We start from the raw sequence: 22,516 nt of genomic DNA, 5'->3' as shown, positions 1-22,516 counted from the left end.
GACTCGGGCGCCTTTCCGCGTGGCATCCGCCTGTTCTCTCCCCCGCCTCCAGTGTCTCCAGTTTCCTCCCTGAACTCAACGATCATTCAACGTAACCGGGATTGGCCGAAGCATCCCAATGTAGAAAATGCACCTGCAATTTGCTCAGTTTGGATTACACGTCGTGGCAACATCACCACCCCCTACGGCAAACACTTGGCAAGGACCTCCTGCAAGAGACTTGAGACTCGTTGAGGCTTTTTGGGGTAAAGCATAAGTAGAAATAATAACAACTCCTATCACAGCGAAGCTCAATGTGTACGTCGCATATTGCCTCTTTTTTTAAATCAATTCTTCTTGAACAGGTCCCCTTTTGACTCATGTCTACGCGTTGCACATAAGCGTCACTCATTCTTGTATCGTCTGCAAGAGCTCCAGGTTTCCGTGGTGCTGCCGCCGCCGCCGCTGCTGCTTCACGGCCCTCGATGTGTGTTCGGGTCGCACCGTGTGTTGTCCGACGTTTCGCTCCATGCGGTGGGAGCTGTGAGATTTTTCCCACCAGGAAAATGTAGCGGAGAGTTTACCAATCGTGCTTGTTTACATTGCTTCGTTGGTCTTTGAAAATCCGTCGATTGACTTATTTATTTCTTAGGAACAGATTCTCATTTAATTTAAGAAAATTTTAATGTGTTACTCGCAGAGATGAAATGCGTCCACCGTGAAAGATGTCGTAAGAAAAATGAGGCTATAACGGGACATTGGACTTCTCTGCGCACTTTTTAGTAGGCGTAACAGAAATGATTAATATCATGAAGGCAAACGCGTGACAATATACTCCATCATTTTGGCGCCACGTTACGGAGTTGCTTGTGTTACACAAAGCAACACAATTTTCTTAGTTCACCCATGCATTGAAATGTAGATGACTGCTGAGCCCAATTAAGAGGAATTCATTCTAACGTGCGTGGCTTACAATGTATTCTTGATATAATAGTGTGGCCCCTTTAACAGCGATGCAGCAGCCGGACTGCAAAGAGTAACGTGGGGCGCTAAACATTGCACTCGACTAGTAGAGCGGGGGGGGGGCTTTGTGTCCCCCTGCCAGGAACACAGCGGCTGCCGTTAAGCAGCCAGACCCCAGGCTTGTGCTCTGGAGAGCTGAAGGGCCTTACGCAGCACTTGGAGTGAAGCGCCGTCGTTGCATGCGATTGCCGCCACCGCGGTGGCGCTGTTTGCGCTGGGAGCGTGCGGAACACGGGGGGGGGGGGGGGGGGGGTTGCTGCACAGGCGCTTTCTTACGGGGACACGCGTTAACGCGAGAACTACGCTCAGTGCACTGTGTTCTTTAACTTTTTCCTCGTTCCGATGACGGTACGTGCGTAGCGTACACTTGCACGTGTATGTCATCAGTTTTTATCCCGATTCAGTTCCGATGACGTAAATGCACGTCATCCGAATCGATTCCAGAACGGAATAGGAAGTAAAATGCCATGCAGGAGGCCGAGTGGCACAGTTTGGCGCCAGCCGTCGTAGAGTGGCGATCGTGCCGCTACAGTTCTCTGCGTTGAGTACAATGTCTCTAAAAACAATGTGGCACTCCGCCTCTCTAAATAAAATTAACGCCGAGCCGCTTGCATGTTCGGGGATTCAGCGGCGAATGGGACCGCCACACCCTGCAACTTGCAGACGTCTCGGAACGGGAAAAGATTAAGGGAGACATTCGGGCAACACCTCACTGGAATGGAACGAATTCAGTCCACCACTCCCAGGCGTGGCGCTGTGTTGGTGTGGGCTGCCTACCAGCCCCGATTGCCAGCCACTGTTATTAAAATAGCAAAAAAGTGTGGATTTTCAAACGGAAGTTTTGTAAACGATGCTGCCGTGTACAAAGTCTAACCCTTGTTAAGAATCACCAGTGCTGTATAGCCCTGCTGGCCCACGCGACAAGTGTTCGCTGGTTTTTACGCTTATTATTCGGACAATTAAATACATTCCTTCAGTATACGTACGTACGCATGTTGAACTTCTTTTGCACCATACGCAGCCAACCGCGCTAAGCGGACACTAATCGGGCACTTATGCCAACAAATGTGCTTGGCATGTAAGATCACTGCTTACACATTCAGGTTGGTTATTTGTCTGTTTCCACATTGACAAGCTTCAAATTACAAGATTTTACGTGTGAATATAACGACTTAAAAATGTTTTTGCCACAATCGTTTTGCTTTCTTATCTCAATTGCTGTTGTGGAATCGGTGGGTTCATAGCGCAGTGCACTAACCATTGCACCACCACTTCACCACCCCCACAAGGCATATTGCATCTGTAAATATATATTTGGAAATCATTAACAACTTTTGCAATTTTGTTCACTCTCCAGGTAACATTTTTGCACAACGCACATGCTGTCCGACAGACTAATTAACCCATTCCAAATTCGATGACATTCATGTACCGCATCAGTTTTTCTGAAATAAGATCGCTTTATCGGCAGCGAGGCTCCCACACGGCCATGGCACAGTTTGGCGCCGGCTATCGTAGAGTGCGGCGGTCGTGTCGCTACGGTTCTCCGCGGCGAGTAAAACGTCTTTCATAGAAACAACGGCTCTACTACGCCTCTCTAAATAAAAGTAACACCGAACCGCTCGCGCGTTCCGAGATTCGTCGGTGAACGGGAACACCGCACCCCGACCCTGCGACTTGCAGGCATCTCGGAACAGGAGAGGGTTAAGCCAAAACAGCAATAACAGCCAACGCTGTACAAAATAGAAGCTGCAATCCAACCACCCCACGGCAGTCCCCCCCAATGCAGCTGCCTGGTGGAGATGTCATTTAAGCCACAGCGGCCGACACGTCACGCCAAACAACTCTTTAATGGCCTTGCCGCCACACGCAGCCGTGAGTTACAAATTACAATTAGAGAAGAGGGCAGGACGATGACAACACCAAACTATTTGCATTTTGTCAACGCTGCCGGTGATTCGGAGTTCGCGTCTGGCACTTTCAAAACATACAACGGCTATTTTTAATTGCAATCTGAATGTGTGTTTGTAAATATATTTTTTGTTATAAAACGAGAAGAGCACCGAGAAGGCAACATGGAAGTCTTTCATCGACAAATGGTGACGAGACACCATCACACCTCCATCTCCCAGTTCGGGCACTGAGTGCTCGGCTCAGAACCGTTGGGTGGCTTTGAACACATTCCTGCGGAGGGAGCTGGTAGGAACGTTGGGTTGCTCGGTCAATGGCCAGGGTCAACGGCGGCGTGGTGTATTCCGCAAATATGCCCGACTGTGAGGGCAGGCACAAGCCGGCGTGAGTAGGTTAAACGTTGAGTTTTATAAGGGCACCACGATGTGACCAGCCCCTCCCCACCCAGCCCCACCCAGCCCCACCCTCCCCACCCAGCCCCACCCCACCCTCCCCACCCAGCTCCTCCCCACCCTCCCCACCCAGCCCTTCCCCATCCTCCCCACCCAGCCCCCCCCCCACCCAGCCCCACCCAGCCCCTCCCTGCACGACGGACGGACACAATAATCCCCTGTGGCCTGGTGAAATCAGGAGGTTCCTATCAGTAGAAAACACGTCTCTTGTGGGTGGCCTGCACAGGAGCGCTGATTATTACACAAGCGCGCTGATTATTACACAAGATTTCACGAGCCGGTGTGCTAAACAAGAGCTCTAGTTTAAATAAGTCACGTTCAACGTCCTAAAAATAGTAAAAAAATCTCAATTGGCTTTGTAGACTGTGCTTTAGTGCACTCAGGATATAATTACACAGTGATGTGCCAACTATGTTGGGGCAAGTGCTGCCCCAGCCTATGAAGGCCGACACGGAACACACGCCTGGCAGTCGTGGTCTCTCCAGTGGCGATGTTTACACGTCGCACCCACTCATTTGAGGCTGAGTCGACCTGGGAGAGGCCCAGGACCGGTTCGGTTAATCGTCACTGATGTTGGCCAGGATCGTAGTGTGGTGTGCTAACCACTACCGATCCCCACGAGTGCTGTGCACACTCGCATGCAAAACAAAAAATCCCTACGGTAAAGTTGAGTCATAGGCTTCAATATAATGTGCTTGCTTCCAATAATGACTTCGTGCACAAGAGTGGTGGTCTGAAAGTTACGTTTTCGCCTTCGTGGTGATGGCTTGGGTAATCGTGTACACATCTCAGCATAATTATCAAATGCCGTCATCATCATCAATCGTCAATTCTCAATCACAATTAAGACCCCCCCCCCCATAATGGCACCACCAGCTGTAATCCAATTAGCGTAATTCGCACACGTGGCTTTGATTTCTTCATTCCATCACTGTGTTTGGTCTCCCACTGAGTGCGGCCCGTCTCTCAAATGCGGCGATTTTGTTCGTTAGTTCGTCGCCGTTAGTGTCCTGAAATACAACACGATTTAGCGCTATCGATCACGTGTATTAATAGATCAAATCTGGGGCCTTGTGATGCTCAGCATGCATTTGTCACCTAAAATTGCATTATTTTGATGGAATTAACGCCACCCATTAACCTGGTACAGCACCGCACTGGAGGGACAACCATGTCGACACCGAGCGAGTTGGCTGCCACGTGCTCTCTGCTCCTCCTGCCTGCCAATTTTCATTTGCTTCATGTCGCCTGATTTAGTATTCTGTCCCATGTTCAGTTGGCTGGCTCCAACTCTTTCCATCCTGTCCGATCTTGTGCTTTCTTCTTCCTTTCGTACGTACGTATGTTGAACGTCATCCGCACCGTACGTATTGGGAGGTAATCTATAATATAGAGAGATGGATATTTATTCAGGTAGTAGATGGCCTGTACAGTGATAAGCCACTTCGTTGAGCTGTCATATGTGGCCAGGTTGCTTCTAAAAAAAAGCTGTATAGCTCAGCGGACCTTGTCCGGTATAGTAACAAAAATAGTTTAGTGGATAGAAAGTGGCGCGTCTCTTTTTACGTTGTCCTTCTCCACCTCAGTTCGTCTTGCGAGCAGTTGACAACCTTTACGTGTGCACGTCGAACTTCTTTCGCACCGTACGTAGCCAACCGTCCTCATCGGAGGTGCGGGGGAAGGATATTTTACTGTATGGACCCCTTCCCTTCCTTGAAGCCGTTAAGCAGCACCGATGTATCTCTTGGCCTTTTTGTCAACAGCGTTCACTCCCCACAGTTCCTCTATTCAGCTTTCCCTCATGACAATGTGCCCAAGCCACATATTTTTCCTTCTCTGGATTCTTATAATTTTAATCCTCTCCACCTGAGCCTGCATTTCTCATCACTCTCTCGATCCAATTGATTTTCTCCGTTCGACACCACAGTATATGTGCGGTTAAAATGCATTTCCTACCTGCCCTATAATTTCCCCTACTTTAAATGTTACGGTGATGTCATACTTATTAAATATGATCTTAATTTAATGATTTGTCTCCCTTGCATCAGGGCATGTTCTCGTCTCAATCTCACAGCCCCGCTTCTTTCCCGACGCCATTTCTCTGGGCTTTCACCCAGGATTTGCCGGAGACTCTGCATTGCATCGCTGTGCAGACTTCTGTGGTCTGAGGGACGACGTGGCGAGCGTGACAACTCTCTCAGGGCCTTCCTGGGCTCCTGACGCCTGCCTGAGACATAACGTTGGACGATCCTGGGATCGGCCTGAGACACAACATCGCAACATGGAAATCCCCCTATCCCGTGTCTGAGAGCGGCGTTGCAAACTTCTTGAAGCGGAGTCACATGACAAACCTCAAAAAGTCGCGAGACGTTGCTATCAAAAATGCCACTGGACAATTTGCCCAAATATTACGCACAGTTTAACCTGATACTTAACACACATTTGGAATCACTCCGAAATATGCATAATATACTCATCCCAGAAGGTCGCCAGATTTGTCACGAGTAGCTATGACAAAATGTTGTCACCGGGGAAAGCCAAAAAAGTTGCCAGGGCTAGCAACATCAACATCATCGTCGCAGCTGGCAACACTGAGAGATGTGGCAGCGCAGGAACTCTGAGGCACGCGGCGGTGACAGCACGCTCCTGCGGGCCCCGCCTGCGACAACGTGCAGGATGCTGAGCGACGGTGCAGAGGGATGGTGGCTGGCCTGTTGAGCGCCCATCTTATTCCTGCATTATTTATTTTAGTCCATGGTACTACTTCACGAGTGCTGTGGACTTCACTGCTGCTGTACCCAGTTCACACCTGTCAACTCCTTATCAGTGCCGCTACATTATTACAGACCAATTCAGACCTTATTGGTCACCCCGTGCCCTTATAAACGTTCATCCTACAAAGTCCCATCACAAGGGGGAAACACAAACAAATAAACAAAAATGTTTTGCCCGTATTGAAACGGCTGTACGCCGTATGGACCTGAAAAACTCAATTTCCCTGGACAAGAATACGGGGTAAACCGTATGGGTTGACAGGTATGCCAGTTGTGCGTGTGCGTGAATTCTTTTGCGGTTTCGTTTGCTCAATGGTTTCTCGGTTACATTGTAAAGCACTTCGAGATGCCTTTTCAGTATTTGAGCACTCGATAAATGCAAATCCTCATCCTCACTGTAGTCGCATCAGAAATGTGCCACTCACGGTTAAAATATGACGGTAAGTCGTGGGTAAGTCTCCTTAAGCCCTCTCCCGATTAACCTGCTCACTTTATAATCCAAGCGGAGAACCCCGAGGTTCCGGTCTCCGAGTCGGTTAACTTGTCATAGGCCGCAGCTGTGAAATTAGTGCCGAGCCAAAACGGCGTGCGAAACGATGAGCGTGGCGCGGTGAGCGTGGTGCGGTGAGCATGGTGTGGTGAGCGTGGCATGCTGAGCGTGGAGTGGTGAGCGTGGCACGGTGCACGTTAGCGTGGTGTGGTGAGCTTGGCGCGGTGAGCGTGGTGCGATGAGCATGGCACAATGAACGTGGTACGCGGTGTGCGTGGCGGGCCGTGCGGTGCGGGCCGTGACGCCGGCAAGACTCACGGGGGCGGCGCGGGGCGGCACCTTGAAGGGCGTCTCGCCCGTGGGCCGGGGCCTGTGCTTGATCACGGCGTGCGTGTAGACCAGCACGCCCGTGTCACCGGTGCTGCGCTGCACCAGAGCGCTGCTCATCTATCGCACACACACAAAGACAAAGATGCCCCCGTGTAGCCTTAACAGAGTGTTGGGGCAAGTGGTGCTCGAAGGCCGGCACGGCACACGAAGGGGGGTGGGTGGCCAACGGCATTCCCGGCCGCCTTTGTCTCCCGAGTGGCGATGTTTTACACATCGCACCAGGTACTCATTTGAGGCTGAGTCGACCTAGGAGAGGCGCAGGACCGGTACAGACAATCGTCACTCGTTAACGATTCACACATAAAGACACACAGAGACACGCACGCCGACAGGCAAGACAACAACCGACGACGAAGACAGACCTTCCGGCTGTCTCCGTCCGTACGCCCGTGTACGGCACAGCCCTCGTCGTCAATCCACTGCTGGAAGAGGCCCCCCCCCGTGCCCGTGCGAGCCACGAGCGCTATTTGACGGCGCCGTGGTTCACGGCGTTAGTCGGTGAGGTTGGTGAAGTCGGGGAGCGAGCAGATTGTGCTGCGCAAACCCCGTGGCAAAATGTTTGTGCAAAGTCGTCACCTGTCCACGTACTATCCAAGCTGAACGCTGCTTAGCTTTCGAGATTAAAAAGTACAACTATAGCTGGATAAAGGCCTGCCCATGCCATGGCAGTCATATCTCACCACTCCGGTCAATGCAGGTTTGGTGAAAGATATCAGTGAACACCGATTTAACACACGAGGCTTTTGCGATTAATGTTATTGATAATAACTTTTATGGGGGAGTATAAGACCGGAAACAGGAAGACTTCTTCGCGATTATGTCAATGGCCTGATGAAGCTAGTTGTAATCACCAGCGAAACGTCGTGCTCAAATTGTAAATGTTGTGGGTTTTTCTCTCCAACACACCGGTGTGCTGAACTAGTAACCAATTTCCATGTTTTGTTCACGTGACAAACCTTACTGATTGGCTGTGTCGTGTGGTGGCGGGTTTAACGGCGCATTTACATTTACGCGATCTAACCCCAAAACACGTTACTATGAATTAACACTGACGCTAGCTGTGTGGCCACGAATTTAAGTCGGGCAGCCGGGCTTATAGAGTAAGTGTGCTCGCAACCGTGTAAATTACTTCACCCCATATGGCTCCAAGAGGAGGAGGCGTCATATGAGGTGAAGCAATTAACTTGTAGCAGAGGCACACCTATAGACACTTGGCAAGGTGGGGTCCTCTCGTAATCTAACGCCACATTCATGAAGGTCTTGTTTTCAGGCGCAGGAGCAGTCATTCGTTTCTGCAGATAATCTACGCTGAACTTTGGAATCGTCACCGAACCGGGGAATGTTTACGTCACGCAAAGCAGAGTTCTTGTTCAAATTATCTACGTCTGTATGGATGTTGAACTTCTTCTGCACCTACGTAGCCAACCGCGCCCATCAGGAGTGGGGGGAAGGACAACAAACTAAACACAAAAAAACTTCGAAAGAAATGCTTATCTTATTCTTTGGGTCTTTCGGTAGAGCCACGAAGATAGAAAAAATAATAAAAATAATAACAATATCACGACGTTTCGATAGCAACACAAGTAATCGTCATCAGGTGAAAAAATAGGGGGACAGCTGCTGAGGCAAGTGCCTCACCAACACTGACTTCACCTGGAATGGAACATTCTACAAACAAGTTGAAGGTACCCCAATGGGTTCTCCCCTATCTCCAGTTGTAGCCAATGTTTACATGGAGAAATTTGAGACAGATGCCATCCAGGCATCCACCCTACGTCCTTCTTTGTGGAAGATATACGTGGATGATACGTTCGTCATCTGGCCACATGGCCTACCAGCTCTGAGCCAATTCCTCAACCACATCAATTCCATACACCCAGCCATCAAATTCACCATGGAGGTGGAAAAGGATGGCAAGTTACCATTCTTGGATGTTTTAATCGAAAAGAGACCTGATGGCTCAATGGGACACTCTTTTCTACAGGAAAGCCACCCATACGGATGCCTACCTAAAACCTGACTCCCACCACCATCCATCCCAGAAGAATTCCATCATCAAAACTCTACACCATAGAGCTCGTTGTATTTCCGACCATCACCACCTAGCCAGTGAACTGAAACACGTACACCAAGCTCTCAAGATGAATGGATATTCAGACTACACAATCCATAAAGCTATCACCCCAACCATTGAGAAAGAACCATCTGAGGACCCAATAAAAACCATCACCTTGCCATACATAGCAGGGGTCACCAAAAAGATTTCCAAAATCATGAGCAAACACAAGATCCAGGTACGATTCAACACAGTACATAAAATTCGTGATTTGATCCCATCTGTGAAGGATGTGATCCCTGACATGCAATACCCCGGTGTCTACAAACCAAACTGTGTCTGCGTCAGCAGTTACATTGGGGAAACTAAGCAACATGTCTCGGACCGTGTTCGTGAACATAAGGCAGATCTGAAACACGGTAGGACCAATACCTCAGCCGTGGCCAATCATTATTTTAACGCGGTGGGCTCACACGAAATCGATTTTGCAAACCCACTGGCTATCAGCAAAGATTCGTTCATGAAGCCATCCAGATATATAAACACAGACACAATTTCAACCGAGAAGATGGGTACAAACTGAGCAACCATTGGAAGGACGTTATCAACCAGTTTAGGTCTTAACTGGCTGTGATGTGAGCAGTTATTTTCGACTCTCTGAGTTACATTCACTCACACAGCCACCGTTAGCTGTGTTAGTGAATGGCGGCCTGCCATCCTTTTCCACCTCCATGTGGTGATGGCTCTTTCCTAGCTCTCTCCGAGCTTACATTGACAAGCATCTCTAAACCTCTGTAAACAGCTCTCTGATTGGGGTAGACCTACTGCCGGTTCTCTAAATCTTTATAAACAACCTGCCTCGGCAGCTTTCTCCCTCTTTTTTTCACCTGATGAAGATTGCTTGTATTGCGATCGAAACGTCGTGACATTGTTATTATTCATATTTTTGTAATTTTTTCTATCTACATGGATTCACTGAAAGACCCAAAGAATATGAATTCCTGCAGTCACGAAAGCTTTAAGTCAAAATGCTTATCTGTGTGAGTCTATGTATGTTTCTTGGAACTTCTTTCGCACCGTACGTACGTATATACACGTGTATGTAAATGCGTACGTATGTACGTACGCACATACAATGTTGGCAACAGAACGAGACAGACGGTTATAATCCAGCGATCGCGGAAAGCTCACAATTGAGTTGATCTTGGCGTCGTCCTCCTCCTCCTGCATGCTGCTGGGATGAGATGACCGATGGGCTGGTGGTGATGGGGGCCCCGGGGTGGGGTGGCCGTCTCGCTGACTTGTCCACGTCCTGATTTTGCCGCCCGCCCTGTGAGCGACATCACAGACGACGGTGCTGATGTCACCATCCCAGAGGCCGACAAACTCAGCCACAACACGGCTCTCTCTCGCTCTCTCTGGCTCTCTCCCCCTCGGCCGTGAGCCCAAGTGACAGCGGTCGATGGATTTAAAAGCAAATGATTGGGTTATCAGAGTGTTGGATCGAGGAGTCGGTCGTTTTCAATTCGCTTCTTGACTTTGCTGTTAAGGAAACACGTGTTTACGTGGTGATGATAATACACCCGTTTTAGAATATGTACACAAATAGAAGTAATAATCGCACTCCCTACAGTGGAAAGCGAAAAGGATCCCGTCCGAAAAAAGTGAAGAGACTCAAGCGAGGGCTGTCCGTGGTGAACTCGCGTAATTAATAATAATTACCGGCAGAGGTGTGGACTCGAGTCATGTGACTTGGACTCGAGTCAGACTCGAGTCATGAATTTGATGACTTGCGACTCGACTTGGACTTGCATAACAATGACTTTGTCCCACCTCTGATTACCGGCAACACTCACGGACTTGGGATGCGACCGTGCGTCCTGGCCACCAAACCCGCAAACCTTTTTGATCTTATAAACAGCCCTGTCTCCACCTTTCTCTTGCCTTCGCTGCACTGAATCTATCTCGATGTGTCGCTCTGTCTCTGTCACCCCTTCTAACTCTCCCTCTCTATTCCTCTACTCCACTCGATCCCCCCCCCCATCTCTCTCCCTGTTTCTCTGCCGCTCTCCTTATTCCCACCTCTTCCTTTCCAGCCTCGATCTCTCTTGCATCTCCCTAATCATCTCTCCCACACTGCTTGTCGATTTTCATCCGCTCCCCTCTTTCCCTCTTGACCTCTCTCTCCTTCCTCTGCTTCATGCCCTTTCACCCTCTCCCGCCCTATCTCCGTCTCGTCCTCCATCTCCCGCACACTCCATCCTCAGTCTCTCTCCTCTATCTCACCCCCCCCACCTCCCTAATATCTCCCTCCCTCCCTCACCTCGATCCTCTTTTTCTGATCTCGTGTTATGATGAGAATGAGTCCAGTGGCTGGATGAAGGCCTCCAACAACGCTGCTGTGTCGCGGCCAAGGAGTGAGTTCGTTTCACCGCACGCCACCACCACCACCACACGAGTCATCACTCAGTGTGCCTGGGTGGGTTGATTCCTTACGAGGCGTGACTCACCCACTGATTGTTTGCTGTTGCCCAGAGTTAGACCGAGGTTGGGTTCAAAGGTCAGTGCACCCTAAACATTGTCAGACGCGTTACTGTGAGATGTGGTATAATAATAATATATGATGCGTGTTCTTTTTGTGAATAGACCCCCACCCCTGATTAACCTGCCATCACTACTGTACTTGTTTTTTTACACTCTGTAAAAAAGCCAATTCGCATTTTACCACGTTTCATTTAGGAGTTGTTTACCAATGCTATTTTTACAGCGATACTCATGAACATTTATCGCAAATCTATACTGGTATTTAAATTCAGTTTACAGCGAAATAGTTTAATAAAGCACATCAATGGCAGCGATGTGCACCCCGTGATATGAACGTGGCCCCTACAGTTTGACTCCTGGCTACGACTAATATAATTGGCAATCGAACCGGTCCTGGGCCGGTTCGCTGTCTCAACCGGTCCGTGAGCTCCTCCTCCCTACACCAACCCCCATTGACCAGCACGGTGAAGTGTGGTGAAGTGTGGTGAAGTGTGGTCAAACAATCATCCAGTGACCGGCACGGTATAGGGAGGGATTCCTCCCCAAGAAGTGTGGATGGTAACTCAGTTGTGGCGCTGTTTCAATGAAAAGGACATCACAGTACAATGATACCTAGATACCTACTCTTAGGTTTTTTTCGGTAAAGTCACGTAGGTAAAAATAATAATAAATAAAATAATAAGAAATGAAAATAACTCAATTAAATCACGACGTTTCGGAGGCAACACAAGTCCTCCGTCTTCAGGTGGGACCGTCACAGCTAAATTTACTGTATCAATAAACGGAGACTTGCGTTGCCTCCGAAACGTCGTAATTTAATTTAGTTATTTTCATTTATTATTATTTTATTATTATGTTTTACCTTCGTGACTTTACCGAAAAAACCTAAGAGTATGAATCCTTGCAATCACGAAAGCTTAAAATCTACAATTGATACCTAGATATTAAAAACACATTTATTACATATAGCTTCTTATTTTGATATTTATAAAGACTTTGGTTGATTTACATATCCACGCGTACATCTCCCGAGTTCATGATTTTATTGCCATTGTAACGTTACTAAAATGTTTAAGCATTTTCGCCAAGAAGTGTTTCATTTATATTCCATCTGCTTCCTGAACAAAAACAAATACAGTAACAACCACAATTTATTTAATCCCACTTTAACTTAGAATTATCCCTTGATATAAAACACCGTCCATGAAACGTAATACACTACACTATGTAAATATGAAACTATGTACAGAGAGGTTCTGTACATCCATCACAGGGCCCGTTTAGCTACACAACATAGAGGTAATCATGGAGAGAGCGAGAATTCATTCGTAAGTTAAAATAAAAACGATAAAAACCACAATAACATCATCACGGTCCGTGGAGAAATTCGATACCCGTTGTTGAACCATTCTCAGCAAGAAAATACATTCATGTTGAGCGACAACAACACCACCAGCAACAGAGAGAAAGATCCCCCGTTTAGCCTGTACCACCATCGCCGCCAGGTACTCATTTGAGGCTGAGTCGACCTAAGAGAGGCCTAGGACCGGTTCAGACAAACACGTAACTGGTATTGGCCGCCAACTAGATTCGATCTCTGATCGCCGGCTTTGTAGCGTAGCGCTCGAACCACTAAAATACACGCGGCAGTGTTGGGCTGTTGTGAATATTATACTGCACGTTTAGACGTCTCATTGGCTCAAACTGAGCAATATAAATTGCCCGTATTAACTGTTCGCGTTTATTTTTACCTTTCGTGGCATTTCGATGCCTGTCACAAACAAAGTAACAGATTTTTACCTTCAGATTGTAAAGAGCTCCTAACGACGCACAGAACTCGACGCGTTACAGCAGTTCCACAGCAGAGGCCACACCTGGCACTCCGATCCACTTCGGATAACGAAGTCCCTCCCTCTCTCCCTCTCTCTGGGGTGTCTTGAGATGATGTGGAAGATGTCACCCGGAAAAAAACACAACGACGACTACAACAGTATACAAACAAAATCAGAGAAATGTTCTCACAGCTCTTGGGTATATTATAATTATCATCAAAGCTGCTCCTGCAACATGACCACGTGACAGAGGACGACGCACAGTTAAGTGGCCCTCGCGCCTCTCAGCCAGGCAGTTAAAAATTAAATCCGATAATCTCGGGCGACTTAGGGGAATTTGCCCAACAGTTCTCGCAATCTGCTTAGCGGCGGTCAACTGGAACACAAAACAGTAAACACGAGAGAGCACCACGTGGCCTGGCAGTGCACTTTGGACTTTGCTTAATGCGAACATTTGAACGAAAGCTTTAAATCGTAAACTATCGGTTTTCCTTCGCGCTTGCGCGCACAAGTGGGCTACGGGCGTTCTCCTATTCATGACATAACACCGTTGATGTTCAGGTACAAATAAAATAAACTCGTTCTTGCTATGGTTCGTTGTATTTATGCTTTGTAAACAGAAACAGACGAGGCGTCGTCGGTTCGACGCTGGTGTCGGGTTGCAAGGTGACTCGCCCACCACGTAAGCTCTCAGATCGGCCGCCCTTGCAGGTGCAGTAGTCATTCCCAGGTTTACGTCGGGGGATGCGTTCCTGAAAGGTGCGACGATGAATATCGAAACGACGTAAAAGCAAAGCGATGTGTACGGGGATAGTGGTGGGTGGTGGGTGGTGGTGACGAAGGCTGAGAGGCGATGGATAACGAGAAACGACAGGGGCGATGCTGCTGCCGGCGACGTGAGCGTGCGTAGGGGGTTGAGGCGACGCAGATGCGGGTGGCGGTGTTCACAACGACGTGACGACGAGTTTGGGAAACGACGTAAAAGGGGGGAGACGTAAGTCGGAGCTAATTGCCGTAACAACTTCCAAGGAAAAGCACGGATCGTTTCTCGTAGACTGTCAGACGTAACGCACCTTCAACGTGGTCGCAGCGCAGGCAGCAGTTTTGCATTCAGCTCTGGCCCCAGCAACTCTCAACTCGCAGCAGGGTCCAAGGTTCAGTGGCTTTCATAAAAATAACTCCAAAAGCATGAACGCGTGACCCTCGGGGTCACCCTGCTGCTGCCGCTGCGCGTGGAGCGACCATGCCGGTGAAATCTCACGCAGACACACGACGGGACGAAAATTATGAAAAATCATCTTCTAATTATGATGACTATGACGATTATAATAATTTAAACTCGTAACTTCGCTCCTCGCTCTCGTAAAGAGAGAGGACGACTCGGAGGTGCCGGGAGGAGGGACCCACGGACGAGCGGGGAAGGCAGCAGCAGCAGCCAGGCGGGAAGCCGACGCCAGCAATTGCCCGAGCTCTGCGGGCCTCTGTACGTCGAGGTGTTCTAATCGGTCAAAGCAGAACACCCGGGGAAAAGTCACGTGTGCGAGGCGGAAACTCTCCCATGCAGATGGAACGGGTGGAATCCGCGCATTTATGCTGTACCGCCATCTCCTGGTAAGCCAGGGTTAGAGCACCTCCTGGACGCGTGGATTTTTGTCCGAGTGCTCCGGGTTTTTTTTTTAATGCTATACATTTCCACGTGATGATAAGCCACTTCGTTGAGCTATCATTTGTGGCCAGGTTGCTTCTGAAAAATAACTGTATAGCTCAGTGGACCTTACCTGGTAAAAAAGAAGAATAGTTTCGTATAGGGCGTCGTGAGTGTCTGGACACCCCCATCACCCAACACAACACAATCAGACAATAATAATTTACATTTGGGAGGTGCGTTTCATCCGTGCATCCCAATGCGGACAAATCTCACGTTTTTTTTATTTATTCCGCGGATTTTTCCCTTTTCCTTCTTCTCGTCAACATCCGTGACATTGATGCTGACGATGGCGCCTGCAAATAATACCCAGGGGCACAGAAACAGGAGGCCAAGTACCGAGCGAGTAGCCACAGCAGTCGAGTCGACTTCGTATATTTGAAATGGCACAGGAGGATCTCCGTCTCTCTCTCCGTCTGTCCGTAATGAAGGGCAGGGCGCACCCTCTGGGATCCTCTCCGTAGCCTCGGCGACAACCACCGGGAGCCGTTAGCCCCCCCCGCCCAACACCTCCAACTTCCAAACGCGTGGGGCAGTTGCCACTGAATTTTGCTGCCTGCCCGAAGTTGGCTGGCATGCCTTGCCACTAAAGCCAGCCATGAACGCAGACAACACACGCGCACAAACAATTTTCACTGGAAACAACTAAATTAAATCACGACGTTTCGGAGGCAATCATCAGGAAGGAAGCTTGTGTTGCCTCCGAAACGTCGTGATTTAATTTAGTTGTTTTCATTTATTTTATTGATTGTTTTACCTACATGACTTTACCGAAAAAATACAAAGAGTATGAATCCTTGCAGTCATGAAAGCTTCAAATCTAGAATTAATTTTCACTAGGTTTACCCTTTGGAAAAAAAATGTATGCTGTAGTGACAGAAGAGTCGTGATGCGTGGGTCCTATGGAAGTGAAAACACGATTCTTGGTAAAGTGTTATTGAAAATTTAACCGGCATTAAAGACGCATAGCTGCAATGAAATTGTAACACTCATGAGGTCATCACTGTCATCACCACCGATGTCACCACTCCCTCACCATTCCTTCCTTTAGTTACAAAGTTGAAAGCCCTCCGACAATGTCTTACTCGTGTGACTGGTACGGCTCTCTGACTGGTACAGCACCACAAACATCACTCCTTCCTCAAAATGCCCCATCTTTTAGCAATGACGCAACCTCTCTACCCTTACAAAAGTGGCTCATATAGCCGATCCAAAAGCCGCCAAGTCAATGCAATATTCATTGGTACATGAATGGTGCCCTCTCCCGCACCTCCGATTAGCACGGTTGGCTCCGTACGGTGCAAAGAAGTTCAACATACGTACATACATACGGACCTCCTTCTCATGACCCCATATAGCATGCATGCAACTACCTAACTACATACACAACGCCCTCTGCTACAGACGCAATCTGGATTTTTTTTTAGCCGACACGTGGCAAGGTCCATAATATCTTAATTTAGGAGCTTTCGTGACTGCAGGAATTATTCTTTGGTTCTTTTCGGTTAAGTCACGTCTAAAAATAAAATAAAATAATAAATTAAAATAACATATTACATCAGGTATAAAAGAAATAGCAACAAAAATCTAACTAGAAAACTATAGACAGACATACAAGCAGACAGACATCACAACGGCACACAGCGAGATGACACACATCGGCACAAAGAGAGGGGTCGTTTCTGTGACGGTCCCTTAATATAGAGAGGGGGGGCGGGGACGGAGAGAGGGAGGGGGCAGAGAGAATTAGCATATCAATGAGTCCATAAGAGTTTTTCTTTGGGTTACATCGCGTAGATATATAAATGTGTCGTTAAAACCCGCCACCACCCGACACAGCCAATTAGTAAGCGTTGTCACGTAAACAGAACGTGCCAATTCGTCACTAGTACAGCACACCGGTGTGTTGGAGAGCCAAGCCACATTTACAATCCGAGCACGACGTTTCTCCAGTAATTACAACGAGTATGATAGATGAAATTGGTCGCGAAAGCCTACGTGTTAAACTGACGTGTAAAAGGTATAGGGGATCCCAACTCTTAACCGCTGGCGTCGATTTCATTTTGTCGGAAACCCCACCTCAACGTAACAACGGCGAGAGAGTTTGCAGTGCCCCAGCCAATGTCCCCGACTCGCGAAAGCTGCACCGTCTGCTCACTCAGGTGAGAATGAGTGGCCCATCGTGCCGGAGGATTTTCATCTGCGTCTCCACCTGATATCTGAAACACTCGTGCAGCAGCAACAGCGTGTTCATTGGCCGTCACCAGATTGCGTTGTTGTCGTTGTTGTTGTTCTATTTTGAGCAACACTGAGAGTGACCAACGTAGAAGAAATAAAAAAAAATGTTGCACATATAAAGAAGACGTTATGATGCACGCAGTGATGAGAAGGAAACTGGCACTATTTGGACACACGTGTAAGGATGGACAACAACAGGAACATTAAAAGTGTTGTTGTTGTTGTTTGGGGAAAATGGAAGGAACCGGAAATAGAGGAAGACCCAACAGAGAATGGCTTGACGACGATGACGTCACAAGAGGTTGGTGCCAGAGAGATGTGGCCACTACTTGGGCACGTTGGCACTACAAGACAGAGAGGAAAGTGGAAACAAACGACGAAATGTGCAGTGGGTACCTCCGGGCTATCTGCTCATGGGTCGTGACTGTGACGATGATGATGAGAGCTGCCTTGCAATGTTTCGCCATGCGGTGTCAAACTTAAAACTCTCCGACCCTTCATTTTACTTTGCGTTTTACCATTTCACGTCATGCAGTGTAAATAAAACAGGGACATTAACGAGACGAAGTGGGAATTCGCTGTAGGTTTGTTTTTGTGTTTAAATTGCTGTACATGTTGTAGAACGTGTATCAAAAACAACGGCGAATCAACAGCAGTGTTAGTTTATTGTGTTATATATATTATACAGTTATACGGCTGCAAATGAGCCTTCAAATTTATAATCACAACTGTTGTCACTGTTTCATCATCTCCATTGTCGTCACGTAACAGAATGTCAATTTATCAACCTCGCTGTTGGTGCCATTCCTTTTAACTTGAAATCTGCATTTTATTATTTCCCTTCTACGTAACTTTACCGAAAGAACCAAGAAGATGAATCCTTGCAGTCACGAAAGCTTTAAATCGAAATCTGCAACTAAGCTTATGCTTTCACAAAGCATCGTCAAAACGAGTCGACCGCATCGGTGAATTTGTCGGTCGCCGGCGAATCCTGCGGTGTATTTAGATGTCTTTTCGTTTGTAGGCATTCAACCCCGTCGCGTCCGCGTCGTCTCGTTTGAAGAGCAGACGGCGACGGTGGCCTCCGTGAATTTTGATCAAACGGAGAGCCAAATTGGCCAAGTTGCTTCGTTTGAAGCCCATGCAAATGCTGAACGTCACATTCACATTAAGATTTCGCAACACACAGCCCCGCCCCTCGCCCCCAACCCCAACTCACCCGGCCCCAACAATTGGGTGGCCCGTAATGGATGGGCCGCCACCGACGTCGCCACGTAGGTATCGCTGCGGTCCCTTTGACTCGAAAACTCAAGCGGCAGCACAATTAGCTTGTGACAGATGGGTGAGCCCAGCGGTAAAATTAACATCAAATGGAGTCACAGGCAGTCAAGGCAGCCCGTATAATTGATTTGACGGATGACAAGACCCTAGGCCATGCCTGCACTCCGCGTGTATTTTTAATAGTCACATTGAATTATCTTTAAGTCATCCCTTGTGAAAGCACACTAGTTTAGGGGTGGGGGGGTGGGGGCAAACATAAACATTTTTTGCGTGATAAAAATAAATATGAACATTATTTTTTTGTACTTTTTTTCTTTAAAAAAATATGTTTTTGCAAGTAATCAAAAGCCACAGACAACGAGCCTACTGAGTGGGGCTGTCACTCGGCTTTGTCGTGCCGATGGTTGTAAACGCGGCGGCGGTCACTTTCTTCATTAGACTGGGGCCGGGCGGATCGGAAGCCCGCGTGGGGGGGCCGGGGGGGGGGACCCCCACCACGTGCTTTGTTTTACCCGCGCCTCGGCACGCCGACTTGATGCGGTGCTCATTAGGGGCCCCGCGATGTCTTACGGAGAGTTTTACATCTTCATTAGGGATGGGACCAACAGTCAACGCAGCTTGGAAATGTGTCTTCCGCCCCGCCCCACACACACACAAACACCCACCACATTGCAACTAATTTTTAGCCGTAAGCTTTTGGCAAATTTCAAAATACCAGGAGGTCCTCGGCTTACGAACGGGTCTCGGGGAACGAACTTTGTTCGTAAGCCGAGGGCTGCTTGTAGTCGAGGTGCTTTGCGTGCTGGGGAAAGTGTGCGTCCAAGTTTTGCCTCGATGCTGACATTTTAGGAGAACATTCTTTGGAGTTCGGAACGCTTAGGGGGCCCAAATGATTGTGGCTGCAATTAACTGCGGCTACAAATGAAGAACTGCAACGGACATACAACCGTGTTTTGTCTCCCACAGATCTTACACCATGCAGCCATCTGTCCATAAAACCAAACACGCTACCTATTCATTTATATATCCACGCACATGTCCATCTACCAATTTAGCCACTCGCGTACCCAACTGTCAAATGAGCCATTCGTTTGATCCTTCACCACTCTCTCCATCAATCAATCTGTCCATCCATCCGTATGCTGGTTCATTACTTGAAATTAGAACGGCGCGACAGGTAATTCTACTTCGCTGCAGGCGACTCGCATGTAAGGGAACACTGCCACCGCAATGTGGCAAAACATTTCGTTTAATTCATTTCCATCCCTCTCGAACCTTTATGGCCACTTGATAAGTGCTATGAAAACTTTTAGTGCCAAAACAGAGCCACGCGTTTAGAAAAAAGAAAAGTTACCAAAAAAAAACGAAGGCCCATCGTATTTACCAAGCCTCAGGATACTGAAGAATGTAAGTGCCGTCGAGAAATAACGAATCAATGAATGTTGTTTATAACAAAGATGGATATCCCCCTTCAGCACAGCCTCGGAGAGTCCAGATTACACGCGTGCGCATCGGGGTGAGGCTCAATAAAAACACGGCAAACAGACTTAAACGTAGACCTTCTAGAAAAAAAGAACCTCGGATGTGGGGAACATTTCTAGCTCTTCGTGCAACACCCAAAGGCTTGTGTGCTCTCTGCGGCTATTTATTTATATACATCCGTTGTTGTTGTTGTTGTTGTTATTATTATACATATCTGGCGCGATGGGTGTTTGAAGCGGACAGCAAGTGACAGGCGTGTGGTTTACCCAAACGCGCCGACAGCCGAGTAACAAATGTCCCATCTGCCCTCGTGCCCGCGGTCTTCCCCCCCCTACCCCCTCTCTTCGTGCGCCCACGCGTGGCGCGCCAACAGCACAGCAGCATCTCCGTGACCACGGCGATTCTTCCTCCACCATCGTATCCAGTAGCATGGATTGCTGCTTGATTTAAAAAAAATGTTGGGGGGGCGGGGGGCTTAGAGGCCGTCCATAAATGACGTCACGCACCTAGGGGGAGGGGGTCAGACATTTGTGACGATGTGTGACGAGGGGGGGGGGGCTGGGTGGGGAGGGGCTGGGTGGGGTGGGGAGGGTGGGGAGGGGCTGGGCGGGGAGGGTGGGGCTGGGTGGGGGGTGGGAGGGGTGGGGCTGGGTGGGGAGGGACTGGTCACCCCGTGGTGCCCTTATAAAACTCAACGTTTAACCTACTCACGCCGGCTTGTGCCCGCCCTCACAGTCGGGCATATTTGCGGAATACACCACGCCGCCGTTGACCCTGGCCATTGACCGAGCTCCCCAACGTTCCTACCAGCTCCCTCCGCAGGAATGTGTTTAAACATTCATTTTTATATGTTATGTTTGGGCTTGGGTCTAATTGTCCACGCTCAACTGACGTTGGCTGTAAATCACCATGGTCCCTTACGTTATGGCAAGCTTCGGGGCCACTTCCTGGAGTAGGGTACATTTAATTAAAGCGTGTTTTAAAACAAGTTTTTTAATATTACTTATTTTCTCTGTAGAAGTCAAAATATAAGAGCCACATTTATTGCTTTAAGGCAGTGTTAATGAATACAAATGAGGTGATGTTTTGTTGTAACACGTGCGATTTCAGCACTGCCAGTACCACTATCCTTCAGTCTTCCATCGGCATCAATAATTTGTTTAGTTGTGCACTCTATAAAATGTTTCCAATGCTGTTAATTTCACATCTGCGCAATGGCAGACCAAGTTAAACAATGGTCGTACACATTGCTTAACACCCAATACCAAATGCAGCACTTTATTTGCATACCCAATTACCCCGGCCAGTGGTCTTATTAGGCCGACCTACATAATTAGCTATATTCCAATGCCCTATTTCCCTATCATTTGATCTACCCCAAGGCAATGGACGTATCCTCGTTGCCACTGATGACTCACTGCAGGCTCACTCAAAGTTGTTTTCTTACTTGACGGGGTGAAATTTGGCTGTCTGCTTTCTGGAAAGCAACTCTGATGGTTGTGAACATCTCACACTCGTCCAAACCATTCTCATTGTCTTCCATTATCGCCAAACATTATTTCCTAGTCGGCATTTTGGGCAGCAGGGTGGTACAGTGGTAACACTTGCGCCTTACAGCAAGAATCGCCTGGATTTGATTCCTTGACTGCAATTGACTCTATTAGGATGAGACGGAACAACACTGGCAGAACCCTCCTCACCAAGTCTCGAGGCGCAGTGATATTTTCCTGAGTAAACGAGTGTTAACATAAACACATTCCTGCTGCGGAGGGAGCTGGTAGGAACGTTGGGTTGCTCGGTCAATGGCCAGGGTCAACGGCAGCGTGGTGTATTCCGCAAATATGCCCGACTGTGAGGGCGGGCACAAGCCGGCGTGAGTAGGTTAAACGTTGAGTTTTATAAGGGCACCACGGGGTGACCAGCCCCTCCCCACCCAGCCCCACCCCTCCCACCCCCCACACAACCTCACCCTCCCCACCCAGCCCCTCCCCACCCTCCCCTCCCAGCCCCTCCCCACCCTCCCCTCCCAGCCCCTCCCCTCCCAGCCCCTCCCCACCCATTTTTTGATGCACGACGGACGGACGCAATAATCCCCTGTGGGCTGGTGTAACCAGGAGGTTACTACCAGTAAAACTTCCTTCACAGATGTGGACAAGCGAAAGAGCCCCCACCCCCCTCACCCAGTCTCTGTGTGGATCACACTCAGGGTATCGGGGGACTGTTGTTGTCACTTTGTTAAATTAAATTGCATTTTATTCCCGTTCCTTTATTTTGTGTTCGTGAAACAATGTAATCAAGTTTTTTTTTAATCCCCATGCGTTCTCCACCAGTGCCCTATTCCTGTAACATGTGAATGACA

General features: G+C 48.4%; 1 protein-coding gene across 7 annotated transcripts in view; it reads right to left on the bottom strand.

The window, feature by feature from the left end:
* Positions 1 to 14,605, bottom strand: part of LOC144722070 (uncharacterized) — a 49,570-nt gene extending 34,965 nt beyond the window's left edge. For 2 of the 7 annotated variants that reach the window (XM_078600176.1, XM_078600182.1), the window contains exons 1-3: positions 10,798 to 11,329; positions 10,267 to 10,405; positions 6,948 to 7,076 (exon numbers count right to left, since the gene is read on the bottom strand). In XM_078600176.1, coding sequence (XP_078456302.1) covers positions 6,948 to 7,076; positions 10,267 to 10,305 — 168 coding nt within the window. In that variant the 5' untranslated portion in view covers positions 10,306 to 10,405; positions 10,798 to 11,329. The other 5 variants (XM_078600179.1, XM_078600178.1, XM_078600181.1 and 2 more) reach the window with 5 other exon arrangements.
* Between the last annotated feature and the right edge of the window lie 7,911 nt (positions 14,606 to 22,516).

Source organism: Lampetra planeri, chromosome 13, assembly GCF_965212315.1.
Source record: "Lampetra planeri chromosome 13, kcLamPlan1.2.h2, whole genome shotgun sequence".
In the NCBI taxonomy this organism is placed as follows: domain Eukaryota; kingdom Metazoa; phylum Chordata; class Hyperoartia; order Petromyzontiformes; family Petromyzontidae; genus Lampetra; species Lampetra planeri.
Note: the sequence above shows the minus strand (reverse complement) of the source record. Positions and strands in the feature narration are given on the sequence as shown.